We start from the raw sequence: 19521 nt of genomic DNA, 5'->3' as shown, positions 1-19521 counted from the left end.
TTTAATGTGTCCCAGTGGAGAAAGTAAGTTTCACAGCATCCTCTACATGTCTGCCATACTGTAACTGTCTCAATATAGATAGCTGCAGCCCACTAGAGTACCAGTATGAGCCATAACCCAGCAGTCCAATGGAGAAATGGTTCCAACAGTGTTCCCAAAGGGGATTTTGAAACACTCGATGGCTTTTTCGTGTAGGCTGGCTTTGACCTCTCGGACAAGATGACTATTTAACCCAAATTAATGCGGCTCAGACCTACAGATGCCATGATCTGGATGAGACTGCAGACTCAAGTCGAAAGACTCTGGATTAACTGTTGGCTAAATGTTGAACTGTCTAGCAAGTTTTTAAATTGACAATACCGGTTAACAAAGGTGTTAGCTGAAGATGGCTAGCAGGGATTTGCAGTCAAGCATGTCTACTTTGATGCTAAGCATTTTGATTCTGCATAAATGGCTCAGACTACGTTAAATCACCTTGTCTGGAACAGATTTACGTGGTTATCAACACGTCACACCAGGCTTAGCCTACACAATACACAGCCCTGATTAAGTGTTTCTAAAATCCCCTATGTGGTGGGGGAAAGATTATAACCATTAACCTGTTTTGACCACTAGGTTTTATGGGTATTTTGACCAGAGGCGCTATGGTCCCTTAAAAACAAAATGCAGCTTTGAAACTGCAATCAACTGTTTTGGATGCGAAATTACTGCAGTAAAATAATGTTCGGGCGCAGTATTTGTCTGACTGCAATATATTTTTTTAAGGTGCAACGAGTGGGTGTAGTGTTGCCACTCGAGACCTTTTTGCGTGGCTGATTGGGCTGTACGACGAGTCGACACCTGTTCAAATGACTAGTGCACCGGTGTATTGGTTGCTTGCTGACCTGCTTCCACTAAGCGGCTGTGTATCCCGGTGTTGCCCGCTGTAGCTAACGTGGTCGTTTTCCCCACTCCCATTGTATTTCAAGTAGAATAGTCTACACAATATTGGTAACTCTCTAGATGTCTCTTTGAAAGTCTACTACTCAATGAGTAGGGCATGAACGGCAACATCGGGACACTTGCCAAGAACTGCTGTCCCGCAACGTACCGGAAGTAGCTAATATTAGGGTGAGTCATTTATAACCACACACATACAAGCAACCCATCAGTACTTTTAATAAAAACAGTTGTCAGTTCTATAACTGAATGTACAATTGTGTAAAACTAACAGTGAAATGACTGACTTATCCTCTGGCTTCAAAACACAAGTCCAAAATCTCGGTATGGTAGTATTTGCGTGGTTACTACTTTCCTTTTGACACATCCACTCGCCCATGCTCCTATACAACGGTATACTACAGTAGTTACCACACAGCCACAAAGTCAAAATTAGCCGACATAAAAAAAGAATGAAAACGACGCGCTCGTAGAAAGAACAGCCCTGTCATCAGAACACGGGAGGCGTGGATATCGTTCTGTTTTCCCCTGATAAGATGGCGTAATTGTCTGATTGTAATGAAAAGCAAAGAACAATTACAGTTGCGTGTCTTCATATCCACACATCACACTTGTTTTATTTGAAACCTCTAGCCATAGTTGAACATAACATTTACATCAGTCAAAATATACTTGGCGTAGACTACCAGGGGCAGATTGGGACAAAAAGCCAACCCTGGCATTTTAGCCACATCACCTCTGAGCCGTCTCTGCTAAGCCTAGCATCCTTTCCCACAGCACTGGTACCAGGAGACCAGGGGAACCATAACTTCCTCTACTGAGCCCAGCAACATCCTAGTTGTGAATGAATAAACCCATTTATTAGAGGAAGGAAAAACAATACAGAATAAATGCCTAATACTGTAGATGACCATTGGCTCATAATACCTTATGAAACTACTTATATTGAAAATAGAAGTGCCTGGCTGTCATACACAGTTTGTTATTAAGGCACATGAAAGTTCACATGTTCCAGAAGGCAATTCTACAAAAAAAACTAATTTTTTTTTTTTTTTTTTAAATGTTCTAACAGCTCTCTTGTGAAGTAGTGATCCTCGACATACGCCTAGTGTCCTGAAAGGAGTTTCCAGCCTTCAGTAGCGGTGGCTATGTAATGTAATCCGACGCTAGAGTCACTTCGTTAAAACAGCTCATAAACCCACTCGCTGGACTGAAGAAACTGAGATTCAGAAGCCAATAAACATTGATAAAGCAATTAAAATACACAGACAGTCCCCGATTTGACCTTCACTGTAATACATGATGGCTTGTGTTTAATTAAAAGCACTGTATAAATGTCTAGTAGATGCCTATTGCCTTACCTATGTGTTATAAAAGCCAATCTAATGACTTGTTAGTCTATATTGCAAGTAGACTAGTGAATAAATGTTCTCCCGATTCCCCCCTTCCCCTTCCCTAATTAGTATATTTCATACACTATACAGCCAAGAATGAGCAGATGGAGAATGAGCAGATGGAGAATGAGCAGATGGAGAATGAGCAGATGGAGAATGCGCAGATGGAGAATGAGCAGATGGAGAATGAGCAGATGCAGAATGAGCAGATGGAGAATGAGCAGATGGAGAATGCGCAGATGGAGAATGAGCAGATGGAGAATGAGCAGATGCAGAATGAGCAGATGGAGAATGAGCAGATGGAGAATGAGCAGATGGAGATGAGCAGATTGGGAATGCGCCATCCTGAATGTGCAGGACGCGCTGTTCCAAGTTGTCAATTGAGGGATCTTACGGTCAGAAAATCATGGAAAAGTCATGGAATTGTAATGTTGTGTTTTTCCTTTTTAAATATAGTATCAATCACTTAAAAAAAATCTACCTTTCAACCATGATCAGAATTAGGCCTACCCTTCAGCGAGTCTCTCTGTGTGCAGCATCTGCATGTGTACAGCAGGTAGCCTATATAATGATAGACTAACTATATAGCCAATTCAAAACATACAGTTGAAGTCGGAAGTTTACATACACCTTAGCCAAATACATTTAAACTCAGTTTTTCACAATTCCTGACATTTAATCCTAGTAAAAAATCCCTGTCTTAGATCAGTTAGGATCACCATGTTATTTTAATGATGTGAAATGTCAGAATAATAGTAGAGAGAATGATTTATTTCAGCTTTTATTTATTTCATCACATTCCAAGTGGGTCAGAAGTTTACATACACTCAATTAGTATTTGGTAGTATTGCTTTTAAATTGTTTAACTTGGGTCAAACGTTTTGGGTAGCCTTCCACAAGCTTCCCACAATAAGTTGGGTGAAGTTTGGCCCATTCCTCCTGACAAAGCTGGTGTAACTGAGACAGGTTTGTAGGCCTCCTTGCTCGCACACGCTTTTTCAGTTCTGCCCACAAATTTTCTATAGGATTGAGGTCAGGGCTTTGTGATTGCCACTCCAATAGCTTGACTTTGATGTCCTTAAGCCATTTTGCCATAACTTCGGAAGTATGCTTGGGGTCATTGTCCATTTGGAAGACCCATTTGTGACCAAGCTTTAACTTCCTGGCTGATGTCTTGAGATGTTGCTTCAATATATCCACATAATTTTCCTCCTTATGATGCCATCTATTTTGTAAAGTGCACCAGTCCCTCTTGCAGCAAAGCATCCCCATAACATGATGCTGCCGCCCCCGTGCTTCATGGTTGGGATGGTGTTCTTCGTCTTGCAAGCGTCCCCCTTTTTCCTCCAAATATAACGATGGTCATTATGGCCAAACAGTTCTATTTTTGTTTCATCAGACCAGAGGACATTTCTCCAAAAAGTACGATCTTTGTCCCCATGTGCAGTTGCAAACCGTAGTCTGGCCTTTTAATGGCGGTTTTGGAGCAGTGGCTTCTTCCTTGCTGAGCGGCCTTTCAGGTTATGTCGATATAGGACTCATTCTACTGTGGATATAGATACTTTTGTACCTTTTTCCTCCATCATCTTCACAAGGTCCTTTGCTGTTGTTCTGGGATTGATTTGCACTTTTTGCACCAAAGTACATTCATCTCTAGGAGACAGAACGCGTCTCCTTCCTGAGCGGTATGACGGCTGCGTGGTCCCATGGTGTTTAGACTTGCGTACTATTGTTTGTACAGATGAACGTGGTACCTTCAGGCGTTTGGAAATTGCTCCCAAGGATGGACCAAACTTGTGGAGGTCTACAATTTTTTTTCGGAGTTCTTGGCTGACTTCTTTTGATTTTCCCATGATGTCAAGCAAAGAGGCACTGAGTTTGAAGGTAGGCGTTGAAATACATCCACAGGTACACCTCCAATTGACTCAAATGATGTCAATTCGCCTATCAGAAGCTTCTAAAGCCATGACATAATTTTCTGGAATTTTCCAAGCTGTTTAAAGGCAAAGTCAACTTAGTGTATGTAAACTTCTCACCCACTGGAATTGTGATACAGTGAATTGTAAGTGAAATAATCTGTCTGTAAACAATTGGAAAAATGACTTGTGTCATGCACAAAGTAGACTCGCCAAAACTATAGTTTGTGAACAAGACATTTGCGGAGTGGTTGAAAAATGAGTTTTAATGACTCCAACCTAAGTGTATGTAAACTTCCGACTTCAACTGTAGTAGTATGGCTAGTTATCTCGCTAGTTAACTATACTGAACAAATTCATGTGGCTATTTTCTCCTGAACCACATGGTCTATCTACTACATTGAACAAAAATATAAACGCAACATGTAAAGTGTTGGTCCCGTGTTTCATAAGCTGAAATAAAAGATTCCAGAAATGTTCCATACACATTTCTCTCAAATTGTGTTTAAATCCCTGTTAGGGAGCATTTCTCCTTTGCCAAGATTATCATCCACCTGACAGGTGTGGCATATCAAGAATCTGATTAAACAGCATGATCATTACACAGGTGTACCTTGTGCTTGGGACAATAAAAGACCACTCTAAAAGTGTTGAGGGAGCGTGCAATTGGCATGCTGACTGCAGTAATGTCCACAAGAGCTGTTGCCAAAGAATGTAATATCTGTTTCTCTACCATGTCGTTTTAGAGAATTTGGCAGTATGTCCAACTGGCCTCACAACCGTAGACAACGTGTAACCATGCCAGCCCAGGACCTCCACATCTGGCTTCTTCACCTGCAGGATCATCTGAGACCATCCACCCGGGCAGCTGATGAAACTCAGGAGTTTTCCTGTCTGTAATAATGCCCTTTTGTGGGCATAGACTCATTCTGATTGGCTAGGCCTGGCTCCCCAGTGGGTGGGCCTATGCCTTCCCATGCCCACCCATAGCTGTGCCCCTGCCCAGTCATGTAAAATCCATAGATTAGGTCCTAATTTATTTATTTCATTTGACTGATTTCCTTATATGAACTGTAGCTCAGTAAAATAGTTGAAATTGTTACATGTTGCGTTTATATTCGGTATATTTAGCTGTAGGCCTAAGCATTCATGTCATTGACTCATTGTCACTTTTCTATTAAACAATAGGCTATGTAATTCCAATAACTTAAAACATATTCTCAGAATAGCCTAATTGACAAATAACTTCCATGCTGTACATAGATCTCCCCTGAAACATGAATATTTTAGTCTTATAAAGTTATAGATAACATGTTTTAGTTAGCTACCTTCCTTTGAAGTAGCCTACCATACCCATTGTATCCCTGATTCATTGAATGAGTGAATCATTGTATAAAGACATACAAGTATTTGGTTAATGTGGTAAACTTTTATTTCAGGGGTGGCCAACCATTGTCCAGGAGAGCTACTGGGTGTGCAGGCTTTTATTCCAGCCCTGCTCTAACACAGTACACTGTAGCCTAAACATCAGCCCTGGTCTAACCCACCATGCTGTAGCCTAAACATCAGCCCTGGTCTAATACTCCATACTGCAGCCTAAACATCAGCCCTGCTTTAACTCACCATGCTGTAGCCTAAACATCAGCCCTGCTCTAATACTCCACACTGCAGCCTAAACATCAGCCCTGGTCTAATACTCCACACTGTAGCCTAAACATCAGCCCTGCTCTAACATAGTACACTGCAGCCTAAACATCAGCCCTGGTCTAACTCACCACTCTGTAGCCTAAACATCAGCCCTGGTCTAACATAGTACACTGCAGCCTAAACATCAGCCCTGGTCTAACACAGTACACTGTAGCCTAAACATCAGCCCTGGTCTAATACTCCACACTGTAGCCTAAACATCAGCCCTGGTCTAATACTCCACACTGCAGCCTAAACATCAGCCCTGGTCTAACACAGTACACTGCAGCCTAAACATCAGCCCTGGTCTAACACAGTACACTGCAGCCTAAACATCAGCCCTGGTCTAATACTCCACACTGTAGCCTAAACATCAGCCCTGCTCTAATACTCCACACTGTAGCCTAAACATCAGCCCTGCTCTAACACAGTACACTGTAGCCTAAACATCAGCCCTGATCTAACACAGTACACTGCAGCCTAAACATCAGCCCTGGTTTAATACTCCACTCTGTAGCCTAAACATCAGCCCTGGTCTAACACAGTACACTGTAGCCTAAACATCAGCCCTGGTCTAACACAGTACACTGCAGCCTAAACATCAGCCCTGCTCTAATACTCCACACTGCAGCCTAAACATCAGCCCTGCTCTAATACTCCACACTGCAGCCTAAACATCAGCCCTGGTCTAATACTCCACACTGCAGCCTAAACATCAGCCCTGGTCTAATACTCCACACTGCAGCCTAAACATCAGCCCTGGTCTAACACAGTACACTGTAGCCTAAACATCAGCCCTGGTCTAACACAGTACACTGCAGCCTAAACATCAGCCCTGGTCTAACACAGTACACTGCAGCCTAAACATCAGCCCTGGTCTAATACTCCACACTGCAGCCTAAACATCAGCCCTGGTCTAATACTCCACACTGCAGCCTAAACATCAGCCCTGGTCTAATACTCCACACTGTAGCCTAAACATCAGCCCTGGTCTAACTCACCACTCTGCAGCCTAAACATCAGCCCTGCTCTAATACTCCACACTGCAGCCTAAACATCAGCCCTGGTTTAATACTCCACACTGCAGCCTAAACATCAGCCCTGGTTTAATACTCCACTCTGCAGCCTAAACATCAGCCCTGGTCTAACACAGTACACTGCAGTTACTGCTAACATTTTCTCCTGAACACAATACAATAGAGGCAGGATACTTGTCTACATTATTAAGAATGTATTTAATGTGGCAAAAAAAATGACATTAACTCATTTTCGACCAAATGAGCAGTTACTGCCTTTTTGCTTGGTAGGGCAGAGCAGCCTTCTAGTGTCAATAACACATATATGCTGACTTTTTAATGTAGGCTATATAGAGACAACACTAATCATTGGTCATGGAGAAGTCATGAAATTCCATCTGTCAAAATGTTTATGAACCCTTTTAACAGGGAATAATCAGACGTTTCTATAGTATAATGTCATTTGGGAATTTGTGTGTGAATATAGTGTAATGGACCTTTTTCATCCCAAGTCAAGCATTAGTGTTAGACATAAGGTCAGCAGTGTGGTTAAGGTCAGGGTTAAGGTTAGGGTTAAGTTTTAAATCAGATATAATTGTATAAATAGGCGGGGTTTAGGACTTTGTGGCTGTGGTAACTAGTGACGATCCTCAACCTGTCAGAGTTTCGCCACTGTCAGATGTGCGTCTCTTTGGGGACAGCGAGACACAGCAGGATAAGCGCACGTTGATCCGAGAAAGAAAAACGTATTTTTGATAAATGGCTACAATGTTACTTCTTATAAAGTAACATTTTCGTCTTATTTACATTTCTGGAGTAGTTTGAAAACACGGGTTTGCCGCTAAAGGTAGGTTTATTTGAGGTTCGGTTTGTGTGCGACTGTCGGTAAAGTTGAGTAGTTACGTAGACAACAGTAGCCTACTCAGTCGTTATTTGACCGTAAGAAAACAGCAGTTTTTTTTGTCAAAATGACAAGAACTAGTCTACTATTCAAGAGTTTATTATTGTTGAAAGAAACATCACGCTTTAAAAACATCTGTTGAATGTTGTCATACAGGTGGAACCAGCCAGACAAACCCCCTAAACGCATAGCTGAGAGATTTGGAGGAAAAAGCTGTCACGATTACTTCCTTAACAATTTTCAACTGTAATGTCTAGTGATAATACCTAATAAAGTGTTGCATGTGTTGGATTGTTTTTATTTTAATATCAAATTAGAGATTTGAATATTGTGTGGTTTTAATGGCACCTAATGTCATTCTCTTTGGGAGTGTATTTGACAACCGGTTTCACCAACATGGTCTCAGAGCATTTCGTATTATTTTGTATGTAAAAACCCAATTGACTCCATTTAGAATGATATGTTGAGTTTCATATGGTACAGTAGGTATTCATTTGTGGATATCCATCACCCATTTCGTATGATATGTTACAAATTACAATTCGTATTAAATGTCCTGAATTTGTAAAACGTTCAATATGTTACAAGTTTTCAAAATGTATGATATGTTACGAATGCTAACTAAGTGGCTAACGTTAGCTAGGCTAGGGGTTAAGTGTAGGAGTTAGGTTAGGGGAAGGGTTAACTAAAATGGTTTAGGTTAGGGCAAGGGTTAACTAACGTGCAAAGTAGCTAAAAATTAATCAATAGTTGAAAGTTGGTAAAGTTGTCCGTAATGACATTCGGACTCGCAACCTTTGGCTTACTAGACGTTTGCGTTATATGCCCACCCATCTACCCCGACAAACCACCCTACTTTCATTTTTGCCTTAATAAGTAACCATCTGTCTTGTGTAACCATACCAAACATAACATATCATTCTAATTTGAGTGTTCCGGATTTACTTTTAAATATGCTACGTCTAGTCTATGAGACCAGGCTGGTTTCACAGAGGTACAAAATAGTAATTGTGACAATTGGCCTTCTTATTGATTTCGTTCTTCTCTTTCCCTCACTCTCCTATCCCCCTCTTCTCTCCCCTTCTAATTTCCCCCTCTCCATCCTCCCCTCCTTCGCCCTCATCTCACCAACTCTTATCTTTTTTTATCTCCTCTTTTCTCACATTGCGCTGTCTTCCCTCCCATGTTTCTCCTCACATCCTTGTCTCATCCTTTTCTCCTCCCTCTCATTTCCCCTCTTCTCCTCACTTCCTCTCCTCATCCTCCTCTCTCTCTCTGTCTAGATCTCCAGCCTGCAGTAAGACATGTCGTTGGCAGAGCCAGCAGAGTTGCTGCTGATAAGGGACCAGTATGACCGTGCATTGGAGTGTCTGACCAGGGGCCTGGCGGCTGACCAGGCAGGACAGGGGCCCCAGGCCCTGGAGCTGTACAGGAGGGGCCGGCAGCACCTAACCCTGGGCCTGGAGGTCCCTACCAGGGGGCCACAGAACCAGGGAGCCCCCTGGGACACGGCCAGGCAGTTGCAGCAGAAGATGAGGGAGACTCTAACTAACATCAGCACCCGACTAGCTAACATGGAGACAGCAGGGGTGGGGACGGCGGGCCAGGGAGGGCCAGCATTGGTGGATCTAGTGGATCTCTCTGCCCAGTGCCTCTACCCCACCCTGGGGCCATTGGTGCCACCTATGCCGCTGCCTGATTCCTCCAACCCCCTCCCCCATCTCTACCCCACACTGGCACCCAGGGCTACCCCAACAGACAGCCTCTCTGCCGGGGCTACAGGCACCACCATGGCCCCCTCCCTGCCCATCCTCCCTTCCCTGCCCCTGGGGCTCCCAGGAGAGCAGCCCCCAGCCTACACCCCCCAGCCCACCGACGGGCACCACAGCCTGGCTTATAGCCCAGCCGGAGGAGTGGGTCTGGGGCTGGGGGGGCAGAGGGTGGGGGGACCGCCACAGCCCGACGGAGGTGTAGGGGGGACGGAGAGGAGCTTCTGTTCCTCCCTCGGGGGGTGCAGATGTTTTTCGTGTCGTCGGATGGCCAGGTGAGCGCCCCATCGTACCCGGGTTATCTACGCGTCATCAGGTTCAGCAGCCACCTCAAAGACATGGCCAACGGAGGAGCATCAGCCTTCCTACACGTAAGGAAACAACTGGGGGGTTGTATAAGAGAGAGGGGTGAGGGTTGGTGTTGGCGTGTGTGTGTGTTTAAAATACCAATAGAAAATAGTATATTGTCTCCAACACACCTGTCGTATTACCAGGTGCATGGAGAGTAACTGCATAATGAATTGAAAAGAAAGGGTGGTTGTGGCAGCTGAGGTAGTTTCATCTAACTGTTTTACGCTGGTCGGGGTTGTCTGGATTCAGTCTTGTTCAGGGTTGTGTTCATTAGGCACCAATGGTCTGAAACCTCATATTTGTACGTTTTCAAAAAGTTTTGCTACGTTGTGCCCTACTGAACATGCCCCAGATCTCTGTCTCCAGATAAGATCTGTTGTTTACAGATGAAGTTGTTTCCCCTGTCTCAGAACTATCACAATCATAGACCATATCTTATTCCAGATGAGTGAGACTAACCTGAGTGTAGCCATATCTCTTTATTCAGGATTAGTGAGACGGATGGCAGATGCCATAGATTGATACCGTGTAAACCCAGTGCTCAAGCATTTCGTACAGACAGACAGACACACACAGACAGACACACAGACAGACAGACAGACAGACAGACAGACAGACAGGTGGGATGGTCTACCATAGTTTTATTGTCATGTGTTGTTTTACAAGCCATAGCAGTATAGCACCCCAGGAGCAAATTAGTGATAAGGGCCTTGCTCAAAGGCACGTCGACATATTCTCCACCTTGTCTACTTGGGTATTAAAACCAGCGACCTTTCAGTTACTGGCCCAACCCTCTAACCGCTAGGCAACCTGCCGTCCGTATTCTCTTTGTTTGGTGTTGCTATGACCACGAAGAATTCCCAGACCTAAATGGAATTCTAGAATTCTCCCCCAGTGGTGAGGTCACAATGCATGCAACTCCATTAGGCAGATGAGAGGAGGATGGTGGGAGATTCTGCTGAATGAGAAGTCTTTCTAGTCCTGATGATGGTGATGTTCCACTCGTGGAACCAATTACAGAGTAAAAACTATTGGTCGCTAAATCCCAGGGGAATTACGGACCTTGTAAAAAAAAAAAAAAAGCTGTTGGTCACTAAATCTGGCTACAAGGACCACGTAAAAACATACACAACCAGTCAAAAGTTTGGACACACCTACTCAAGGGTTTTTCTTTATTTGTACTATTTTCTACATTGTAGAACAGCTTTGCACACTCTTGGCACTCTCTCAACCAGCTTCATGAGGAAGTCACCTGGAATTAGGATAGTGTGTGTGTGTACACTCACCTGGAGTTCCCACATATGCTGAGCACTTGTTGGCATGCTTTTCCTTCACTCTGTGGTCCAACTCATGCTAAACCATCTCAATTGGTTTGAGGTCAGGTGATTGTAGAGGCCAGATCATCTGATGCAGCACTCCATCACTCTCCTTATTGGTCAAATAGTCCTTACACAGCCTGGAGGTGTGTTTTGTGTCCTTGTCCTGTTGAAAAACAGATTATAGTCCCATTAAGCGCAAACCAGATGGGATGGCATAACACTGCAGAATGCTGTGGTAGCCATGCTGGTTAAGTGTGACTTGAATTCTAAATAAATCACTGACAGTGTCAACAGCAAAGCACCATCACACCTCCTCCGTGCTTAACGGTGGGAACCACACATGCGGAGATCATCCGTTCACCCACACCACATCTCACAAAGACACGGCAGTTGGAACCAAAAATCTCAAATTTGGACTCGGACCAAAGGACGGATCTGCAACGGTCTAACGTACATTGCTCGTGTTTCTTGGCCCAAACAAGTCTCTTCTTCTTATTGGTGTCCTTTAGTAGTGCTTTCTTTGCAGCAATTTGACCATGAAGGCCTGATTCACACAGTCTCCTCTGAACAGTTGATGTTGAGATGTGTATGTTACTTGAACTCTGTGAAGCATTTATTTGGGCTGCGATTTCTGAGGCTGGTAACTCTAATGAACTTATCCTCTGAGGTAACTCTGGGTCTTCCTTTCCTGTGGCGGTCCTCATGAGAGCCAGTTTCATCATAGCGCTTGATGGTTTTTGCGACTGCACTTGAAGAAACTTTCAAAGTTCTTGACATTTTCTGAATTGACTGACCTTCATGTCTTAAAGAAATGATGGACTGTAATTTCTCTTTGCTTATTTGAGCTGTTCTTGCCATAATATGGACTTGGTCTTTTACCAAATAGGGCTATCTTCTGTATACCACCCCTACCTTGTCACAACACAATTGATTGGCTCAAACCCATTAAGAAGAAATTGGGAATGGCAGGGCTATGATGTGTGAGGGATAATTTTAAGGTAGTCTGAGTAGACAAACTAACATGACTTAAGGGAAACTGAAGGGACTGTGAGGGGAAGTTAGGTAGAGAGGAGAAGAGCAACCCTACTCCACTTGCAACATCAAACCAAAGTTTTACTTGGGTAAACGACAACATTGAATTTTAGAAAGGAATGGATGGCTCTGATTGTGGAGCTGGTGATTGGTCTAAAGAGACAAAGGAATAGACTTCAGAGAGATGTGTGTCAATACACTACATTAATTACCGTGCCTCTTTGACTGGCTGGAAAAATACTAAATAGGTCATTTGCTCAATAACACCACATGATTGCAACGGTACAGACTCATTCCAGAGCCCAAATGTACTGCTGTGTCAGCAATGTTTTTAGTCCATCTATCAAAGATGATCCTGAACTTTCGTTAGTGTTTATTGATCTTGTGTGAGGACTGAGCTGGGGCAAGACTAGCCTGCTTGCCTTCGGCAGACAGACAGTTGGAAGTTTGATTCCTTTGTTGTCCCAGCATCACACAGCTGACTCAAATAATCAAAGCTTGATGATGAGTAGGTTACTTGAATCAGCTGTTTAGTGTGAGGACAGAAACCACAACGTGCACCTGGGGGCAGGACCGACTTTGTGGAAACCCTGACCTATAGTGCACTACTTTTGTATAGGGCTCTGGTCTAAAGTAGTGCACTACTTTTGTATAGGGCTCTGGTCTAAAGTAGTGCACTACTTTTGTGTAGGGCTCTGGTCTAAAGTAGTGCACTACTTTTGTATAGGGCTCTGGTCTAAAGTAGTGCACTACTTTTGTATAGGGCTCTGGTCTAAAGTAGTGCACTATTTTTTTATTTTATTTTACCTCTATTTAAATAGGCAAGTCAGTTAAGAACAAATTATTATTTACAATGACGGCCTAGGAACAGTGGGTTAACTGCCTTGTTCAGGGGCAGAATGACAGATTTTTACCTTGTCAGCTCGGGGATTCGATCTTGCAACCTTTCAGTTACTAGTCCAACACTCTAACCCTTTATAGGGAATAGGGTGCCATTTGGGATGTGACCTAGTCAGACGTGCTAAACCCAGGCATGCGTGTTGACTGGCCTGTGGTGTCTAACTCTAACCCTGTTGTATTCTGGGTAGCTTAGTGTCCCAGCAGTACAATAGGGCCCGTTAACAGATGACTGTGCTGTTATGTTGCTGGCTATGGTAATGTACCATGGCTAGGGTCTGAACGAACAAATAGCAGTTTCCCAGCCCTGACCATGCCAACTGCCAACCCGTGATATAGTCTACATACTGTATGCCGTACATGTTGTTTTGGTAGCCACAGTGTTGTACCCTGGCGAGGGTCACCACTGAATACCTCTGGCATACACACTGTAATCCTAGTAACCCCAGTGCTCCTTCCTAACGTGTGTGTGTGTGTATTGCAGGTGTGTGACTGGCTGTACCCCCTAACTCCAGACACCCCAGTGCTACTGTCTACCTCTGGGATCTTTATGTTTCCTGACACCATGGCAGGGATACCTGGGTCCTACGTAGGGGTGGTGCTGTCCTCAGAACTGCCTGCAGCAGACAGACATGCCTTTCAGGACCTCCTCTCACAACTCACTGAGCTACGGGTACAGGTGAGGTTATACACACACACAAAGTAACACACACACACACACACACACACAAAGTAACACACACACACACACACAAAGTAACACACACACACACACACACACACACACACACACACACACACACACACACACACACACACACACACACACACACACACACACACACACACACACACACACACACACACACAAAGTAACACACACACACAGCCAGCTCCTAGCTTGTCAGTGATACACCAGTAGCAGTAACAGTAAAGCATTCTGAACTACAACAGTGTTCTACTGGGGAGGACTAGAGCTGGCTGGCTGAACTACAACAGTGTTCTACTGGGGAGGACTAGAGCTGGCTGGCTGAACTACAACAGTGTTCTACTGGGGAGGACTAGAGCTGGCTGACTGAACTACAACAGTGTTCTACTGGGGAGGACTAGAGCTGGCTGGCTGAACTACAACAGTGTTCTACTGGGGAGGACTAGAGCTGGCTGGCTGAACTACAACAGTGTTCTACTGGGGAGGACTAGAGCTGGCTGGCTGAACTACAACAGTGTTCTACTGGGGAGGACTAGAGCTGGCTGACTGAACTACAACAGTGTTCTTCTACTGGGGAGGACTAGAGCTGGCTGAACTACAACAGTGTTCTTCTACTGGGGAGGACTAGAGCTGGCTGAACTACAACAGTGTTCTACTGGGGAGGACTAGAGCTGGCTGGCTGAACTACAACAGTGTTCTACTGGGGAGGACTAGAGCTGGCTGACTGAACTACAACAGTGTTCTTCTGGGGAGGACTAGAGCTGACTGGAATCTGTGGGATCAATGTCCTCAATGTCCCCATACAAATTTTTCAAAGGCTGCAATTCAAAGGAAATCCACCACATTAGCAATGCTTACGCAGTGTCTTTGTTCACAAATTACTGGGGGGGTTGGGATGGGCTGGGGTTGGAATGGGCTGGGCTGGAGTGGGTGGGGTTGGGCTGGGGTTGGAATGGGCTGGGGTGGGGTGGGGTTGGAATGGGCTGGGGTGGGGTTGGAATGGGCTGGGGTGGGATTGGAATGGGCTGGGCTGGAGTGGGGTTGGAATGGGCTGGGCTGGGGTGGGATTGGAATGGGGTGGGATTAGAATGGGCTGGGCTGGAGTGAGGTTGGGTTGGGGTGGGGTTGGAATGGGTTGGAATGGGCTGGGGTGGAGTGGGGTTGGAATGGGCTGGGCTGGGGTGGGATTGGAATGGGGTGGGATTGGAATGGGCTGGGCTGGAGTGAGGTTGGAATGGGGTGGGATTGGAATGGGTTGGAATGGGCTGGGTTGGGTTGGGGTTGGGGTTGGAATGGGCTGGGTTGGGTTGGGGTTGGAATGGTCTGGGTTGGAATGGGCTGGGTTGGGGTTGGAATGGGCTGGGTTGGAATGGGCTGGGTTGGGGTTGGAATGGGCTGGGTTGGAATGGGCTGGGCTGGGTTGGAATGGGCTGGGTTGGAATGGGGGGTTGGAATGGGCTGGGTTGGAATGGGCTGGGTTGGAATGGGCTGGGCTGGGTTGGAATGGGCTGGGTTGGAATGGGCTGGGCTGGGTTGGAATGGGCTGGGGGTGGGGTTGGAATGGGCTGGGGGGGGGTTGGAATGGGCTGGGGTGGGATTGGAATGGGCTGGGGGGTGGGGTTGGAATGGGCTGGGCTAGGAAGTCCTAGATCAGCACTCTGAGATGCTTTATGGACGCCGGCCCAGGTCAGGTGGTGATCCATGAGCAGGACAAACTTCTGCTCTACATACTAAAGGCTGATATCTATTCCATGACCTCATTTTCTGTCTGTTAGGCTCCAGAGGAGGGGGCAGGGTCAGAGATCATGAACCTGAGTGAGAAGGTTCCCATTGATCCCCCTGTGGAGGGGGCGGGAGCAGGGACAGGGGAGGAAGAACTCCCCCTACCTGAATGGAGCGAGAAGATGTCCCAAGGCATCCTGGCAGGTATGGGTGTGGGTGGTGTGTGTGTGTGTGTGTGTGTGTGTGTGTGTGTAGGTGTGTATGTATTTGAACATGCAGTCTGTCTGTACATCCCCCCCTGCAGGTGCATGGTGGCTGAGTAAAGGGTTTGTGCGTGGAGCGGAGGCCACAGGTAAGGCCATCCAGAAAGGAGCGTCTAAGCTGAGAGAACACATCACCCCAGAGAATGTCCCGGCTGAGGTCAGCCCTGGTGTTACCAAGGGCCTGCACCATGCAAAACAGGCCACCGGGGGCGCTGTTCGCGTCAGTCAGTTCCTGGGTAAGGATATGGAGGAGGGTACAAAACAAACATGATATCTCTACGGGATGGAGGGGGCATATAAAGATCAGCAAAACGTGTGTGTGTGTGTGTGTGTATATGTGTACTAACACTCTTGTGAACTTGTGTTTGTGTGTTTTGCAGTTGACGGAGTGTGTACCGTAGTAGGCTGTGTGGGGGAGAAGCTGGCTCCTCATGTAAAGAAACATGGCAGTAAACTGATCCCTGAGTCCATGAAGAACACTAAAGATGGCCGCTCCAACCTGGATGGAGCTATGGTGGTGGCAGTCAGCAGCATGAAGGGTATGGAGAGAGAGAGAGACACATAGTAGCGACCTCGATCCACACACAGAACATGTTGATTATCAGAGTATTTCTGAAAGTTATTTGGATGGTAGATATGCAGATTCTGTTTATAGGCCTAGCCACATGTACTAGGCTGACCTACCTGTCTAATAATCAAACTATTCTCCTGTCTATCTCTAAGGTCTCTCCGCTATGTGGACTGGTTTGGAAACTGGAGCTAAGAACATCGGCAAGAGTGTCACCTCTGAGACGGTCATGACCGTGAAGCATAAGTAGGTCCCTCTCTTTCCTCTTTCCTCCCCCTCCTCCTTGTCCTCCTCCTCGTCCTCCCCCTCCCACTTGCCCTCTCTTCTCCTACATGTAACCATCATTAGATCTTCAATCACTCTATTTTAAGGGGCTATGCTTTCCTCTTCTCTTTGTTTCACCCCCTTTCATCATGATCTTGGTGGGTCTGGGTACCAGCTAGTGTCTTCTTTAGCCCACTAGGTGCTGTCATGATCTTGGTGGGTCTGGGTACCAGCTAGTGTCTTCTTTAGCCCACTAGGTGTTGTCATGATCTTGGTGGGTCTGGGTACCAGCTAGTGTCTTCTTTAGCCCACTAGGTGCTGTCATGATCTTGGTGGGTCTGGGTACCAGCTAGTGTCTTCTTTAGCCCACTAGGTGCTGTCATGATCTTGGTGGGTCTTGGTACCAGCTAGTGTCTTCTTTAGCCCACTAGGTGTTGTCATGATCTTGGTGGGTCTGGGTACCAGCTAGTGTCTTCTTTAGCCCACTAGATGCTGTCTTTGGCAAGGTAACAATGTAGTGTTGTTTATTATAGGGAGAAACACACCAGCAGGATGAATTCTTGGAGCTTTGGGGAAATAATATCTTTATTTCGTTCTTTCCACACCTCTCCTTTCCCTCCTTCCCTCTTGCCCTCTCTTCTTCTTTTCCAGATTTCGGGGTCTAGAAGGTCTTTTAGACAACCCCTCTAACTGACTGGGTAACTGACGGGTCGGGGAGTAAAGACGGAGACCTTTTGAACTGTAACCTTTTGACCTTTGTGACTGAATACTGACTGAATGCCTATGTGAATAACTCTGGTCTGGCCTGAGAACGACCCCTGATCCCTAGCCCCTAGTCCGTAACCCCTAGTACCTAACCTCCAACCCCTAGTCCCTAACTCCAGCCCCTAGTCCCTAACCCCTAGCCCATAGTCCGTAGCCCCTAATCCCTACCTCCTAACCCCCGTAGGCCCCTAATGCCTAACTCCTAGCCCTAGGCACTCTTGTGTTGATCTAACCCAACATGGCTGCAGCAAATCCATTGAAAGGCTAGGTGGTGGAAGGTGTAACCATCCATCCTCATATTGCTCACACCTGTCCTCGGATCAAGGCAATGGAAGGGATTATGGGTTGTTTTCAGACAGGCAGGGGTCCTGACAGGCCTGTGTGTCTGTGTCCAGGGCAGCTAAATGCCTGTATGTATTGGGTGGTGGTGGTGACGTTCTTATGTGAAGACTCTTTCCTGCTTTGTTACTAATAAACCTAATATGAAATCAAATAACGTCAGTGTCTCTCTCTGTCCTCTCTTTCACATCTGTGTCCTATATGGCAGACTATTCCTTATATAATGTACTACTGGTGACCAGGTCCCATGATCCTATCTTTTCTACCATCCTCTGTCTTGGAGTTAATAATCCCTCCCTCCCTCCCTCCCTCCCTACACTTCCCTCCCTACACCTCCCTCCCTCACACCCCCCTCCCTCCCTATTCTTTTCTCCTTACCTACTCCCCCCTCCCTACTCCTCCCTCTCTCCATTCTCCCTCCTTCCCTACCCTCTCTCTCCCCACTCCCTCTCTCCCTATTCACTCTTCCCTACTCCCTACTTCCCACCCCCTCTCTCCCCACTCCCTCCCTCCCTACTCCCTCTTTTCACTACTCCTCTCTCCCTCCCTATTCCTCCCTCCCTTCTCCCTACTCTTCTCTCAACCTACTACTCCCTCCCCTCATGCCTTCCACTAAACCCACCCACTTCTACCCATCCTATGATGAAGGTACGGCGACGACGTGAGCAAAGCCACAGACACGGGCATCCAATCAGTGATCAACGTGGGCGTGGCCGCGTTCAACGTGGACAACTTGGGTATCAAGGGTGTCCTGAAGACCGCCGGAAAACAGTCGGCTAAAGCTGTAGTCAAAGAGCGAAACAATACCACGCAGGACACAGTCGGAGACCACAACCACACTGTCAACGGAGGACCAGCGGAGAAAGAGATGTGGGAGAGGAAGAAGGATGAGGAAGAGAAGAAATAGATGTCATACTCATTTATGTGGCTCTTGTCTATTTGGCCCCTATATCTTTTGGCCCCTCAGTGTGTTAATAGGCCGCTATATATTTTATCCCTTCTCTGTGTTAATAGGCCCCTATATCTTTTGGCCCCTCAGTGTGTTAATAGGCCGCTATATATTTTATCCCCTCTCTGTGTTAATAGGCCCCTATATCTTTTGGCTCCTCTGTGTTCATAGATCTGAATGGGGTAGATACTGTACATGTAAGAATCATGGTGATGGCTCCTCACTTCCTCCAGTTTGCAAAAAGGAGCTGGCATCATATTGTTTTCAATCTATCCAGACCTTTCGCTGTAGGGTGAAGTTTCCCCTAAAAGCTGATCTTGGGTGCAGTTTTGTATTTCTGATGGTGAAGCTGGTCTTAGATCTGTACATAGGGGATATTTCAGACCAGTGAACACTGAAGTGCTCACACGGAACCTGTCCATTGTGTTCCATCTCACCTTACTGTATGTAGCCTACTTAACTGTTCATTCCTCTGAATGTTGGAGTAATATTAAATGAAGGATATTGTTTCATAGAATGTGTAATATATAAATATTTTGTATCTGTGCCAAAATATACCAATATATCTATGACACTGTTGTTGATTTTTCTCTGTGCGGTTTGTAATTAAACTGTCTATTTTAATATCCAGTCATTTGTTGTGAAAGGATTTTCTGTGTTTTTTTGTTTGTTTTTTTGCTTCATGCCCTTGATTGTCAGATCAGATGGATCAGAAATAGCAG

The 19521-nt window shown here is 45.7% G+C and overlaps 1 protein-coding gene across 1 annotated transcript; it reads left to right on the top strand.

The window, feature by feature from the left end:
- The first annotated feature begins 7558 nt into the window (after positions 1–7558).
- Positions 7559–19433, top strand: sparta (spartin a). The gene is given in 9 exon segments (XM_014129753.2): positions 7559–7798; positions 9136–9753; positions 9756–9992; positions 13705–13899; positions 15705–15855; positions 15956–16150; positions 16295–16453; positions 16638–16728; positions 18499–19433. Coding segments are annotated over 8 exon segments (1884 nt in total). The 5' UTR covers positions 7559–7798; positions 9136–9156; the 3' UTR covers positions 18758–19433.
- Positions 19434–19521: the final 88 nt, after the last annotated feature.

The sequence above is a fragment of the Salmo salar genome, chromosome ssa11, assembly GCF_905237065.1.
Source record: "Salmo salar chromosome ssa11, Ssal_v3.1, whole genome shotgun sequence".
Lineage (NCBI taxonomy): Eukaryota > Metazoa > Chordata > Actinopteri > Salmoniformes > Salmonidae > Salmo > Salmo salar.
The sequence above is the reverse complement of the archived record's forward strand: the minus strand, read 5'-3'. Positions and strand labels throughout refer to the sequence as shown.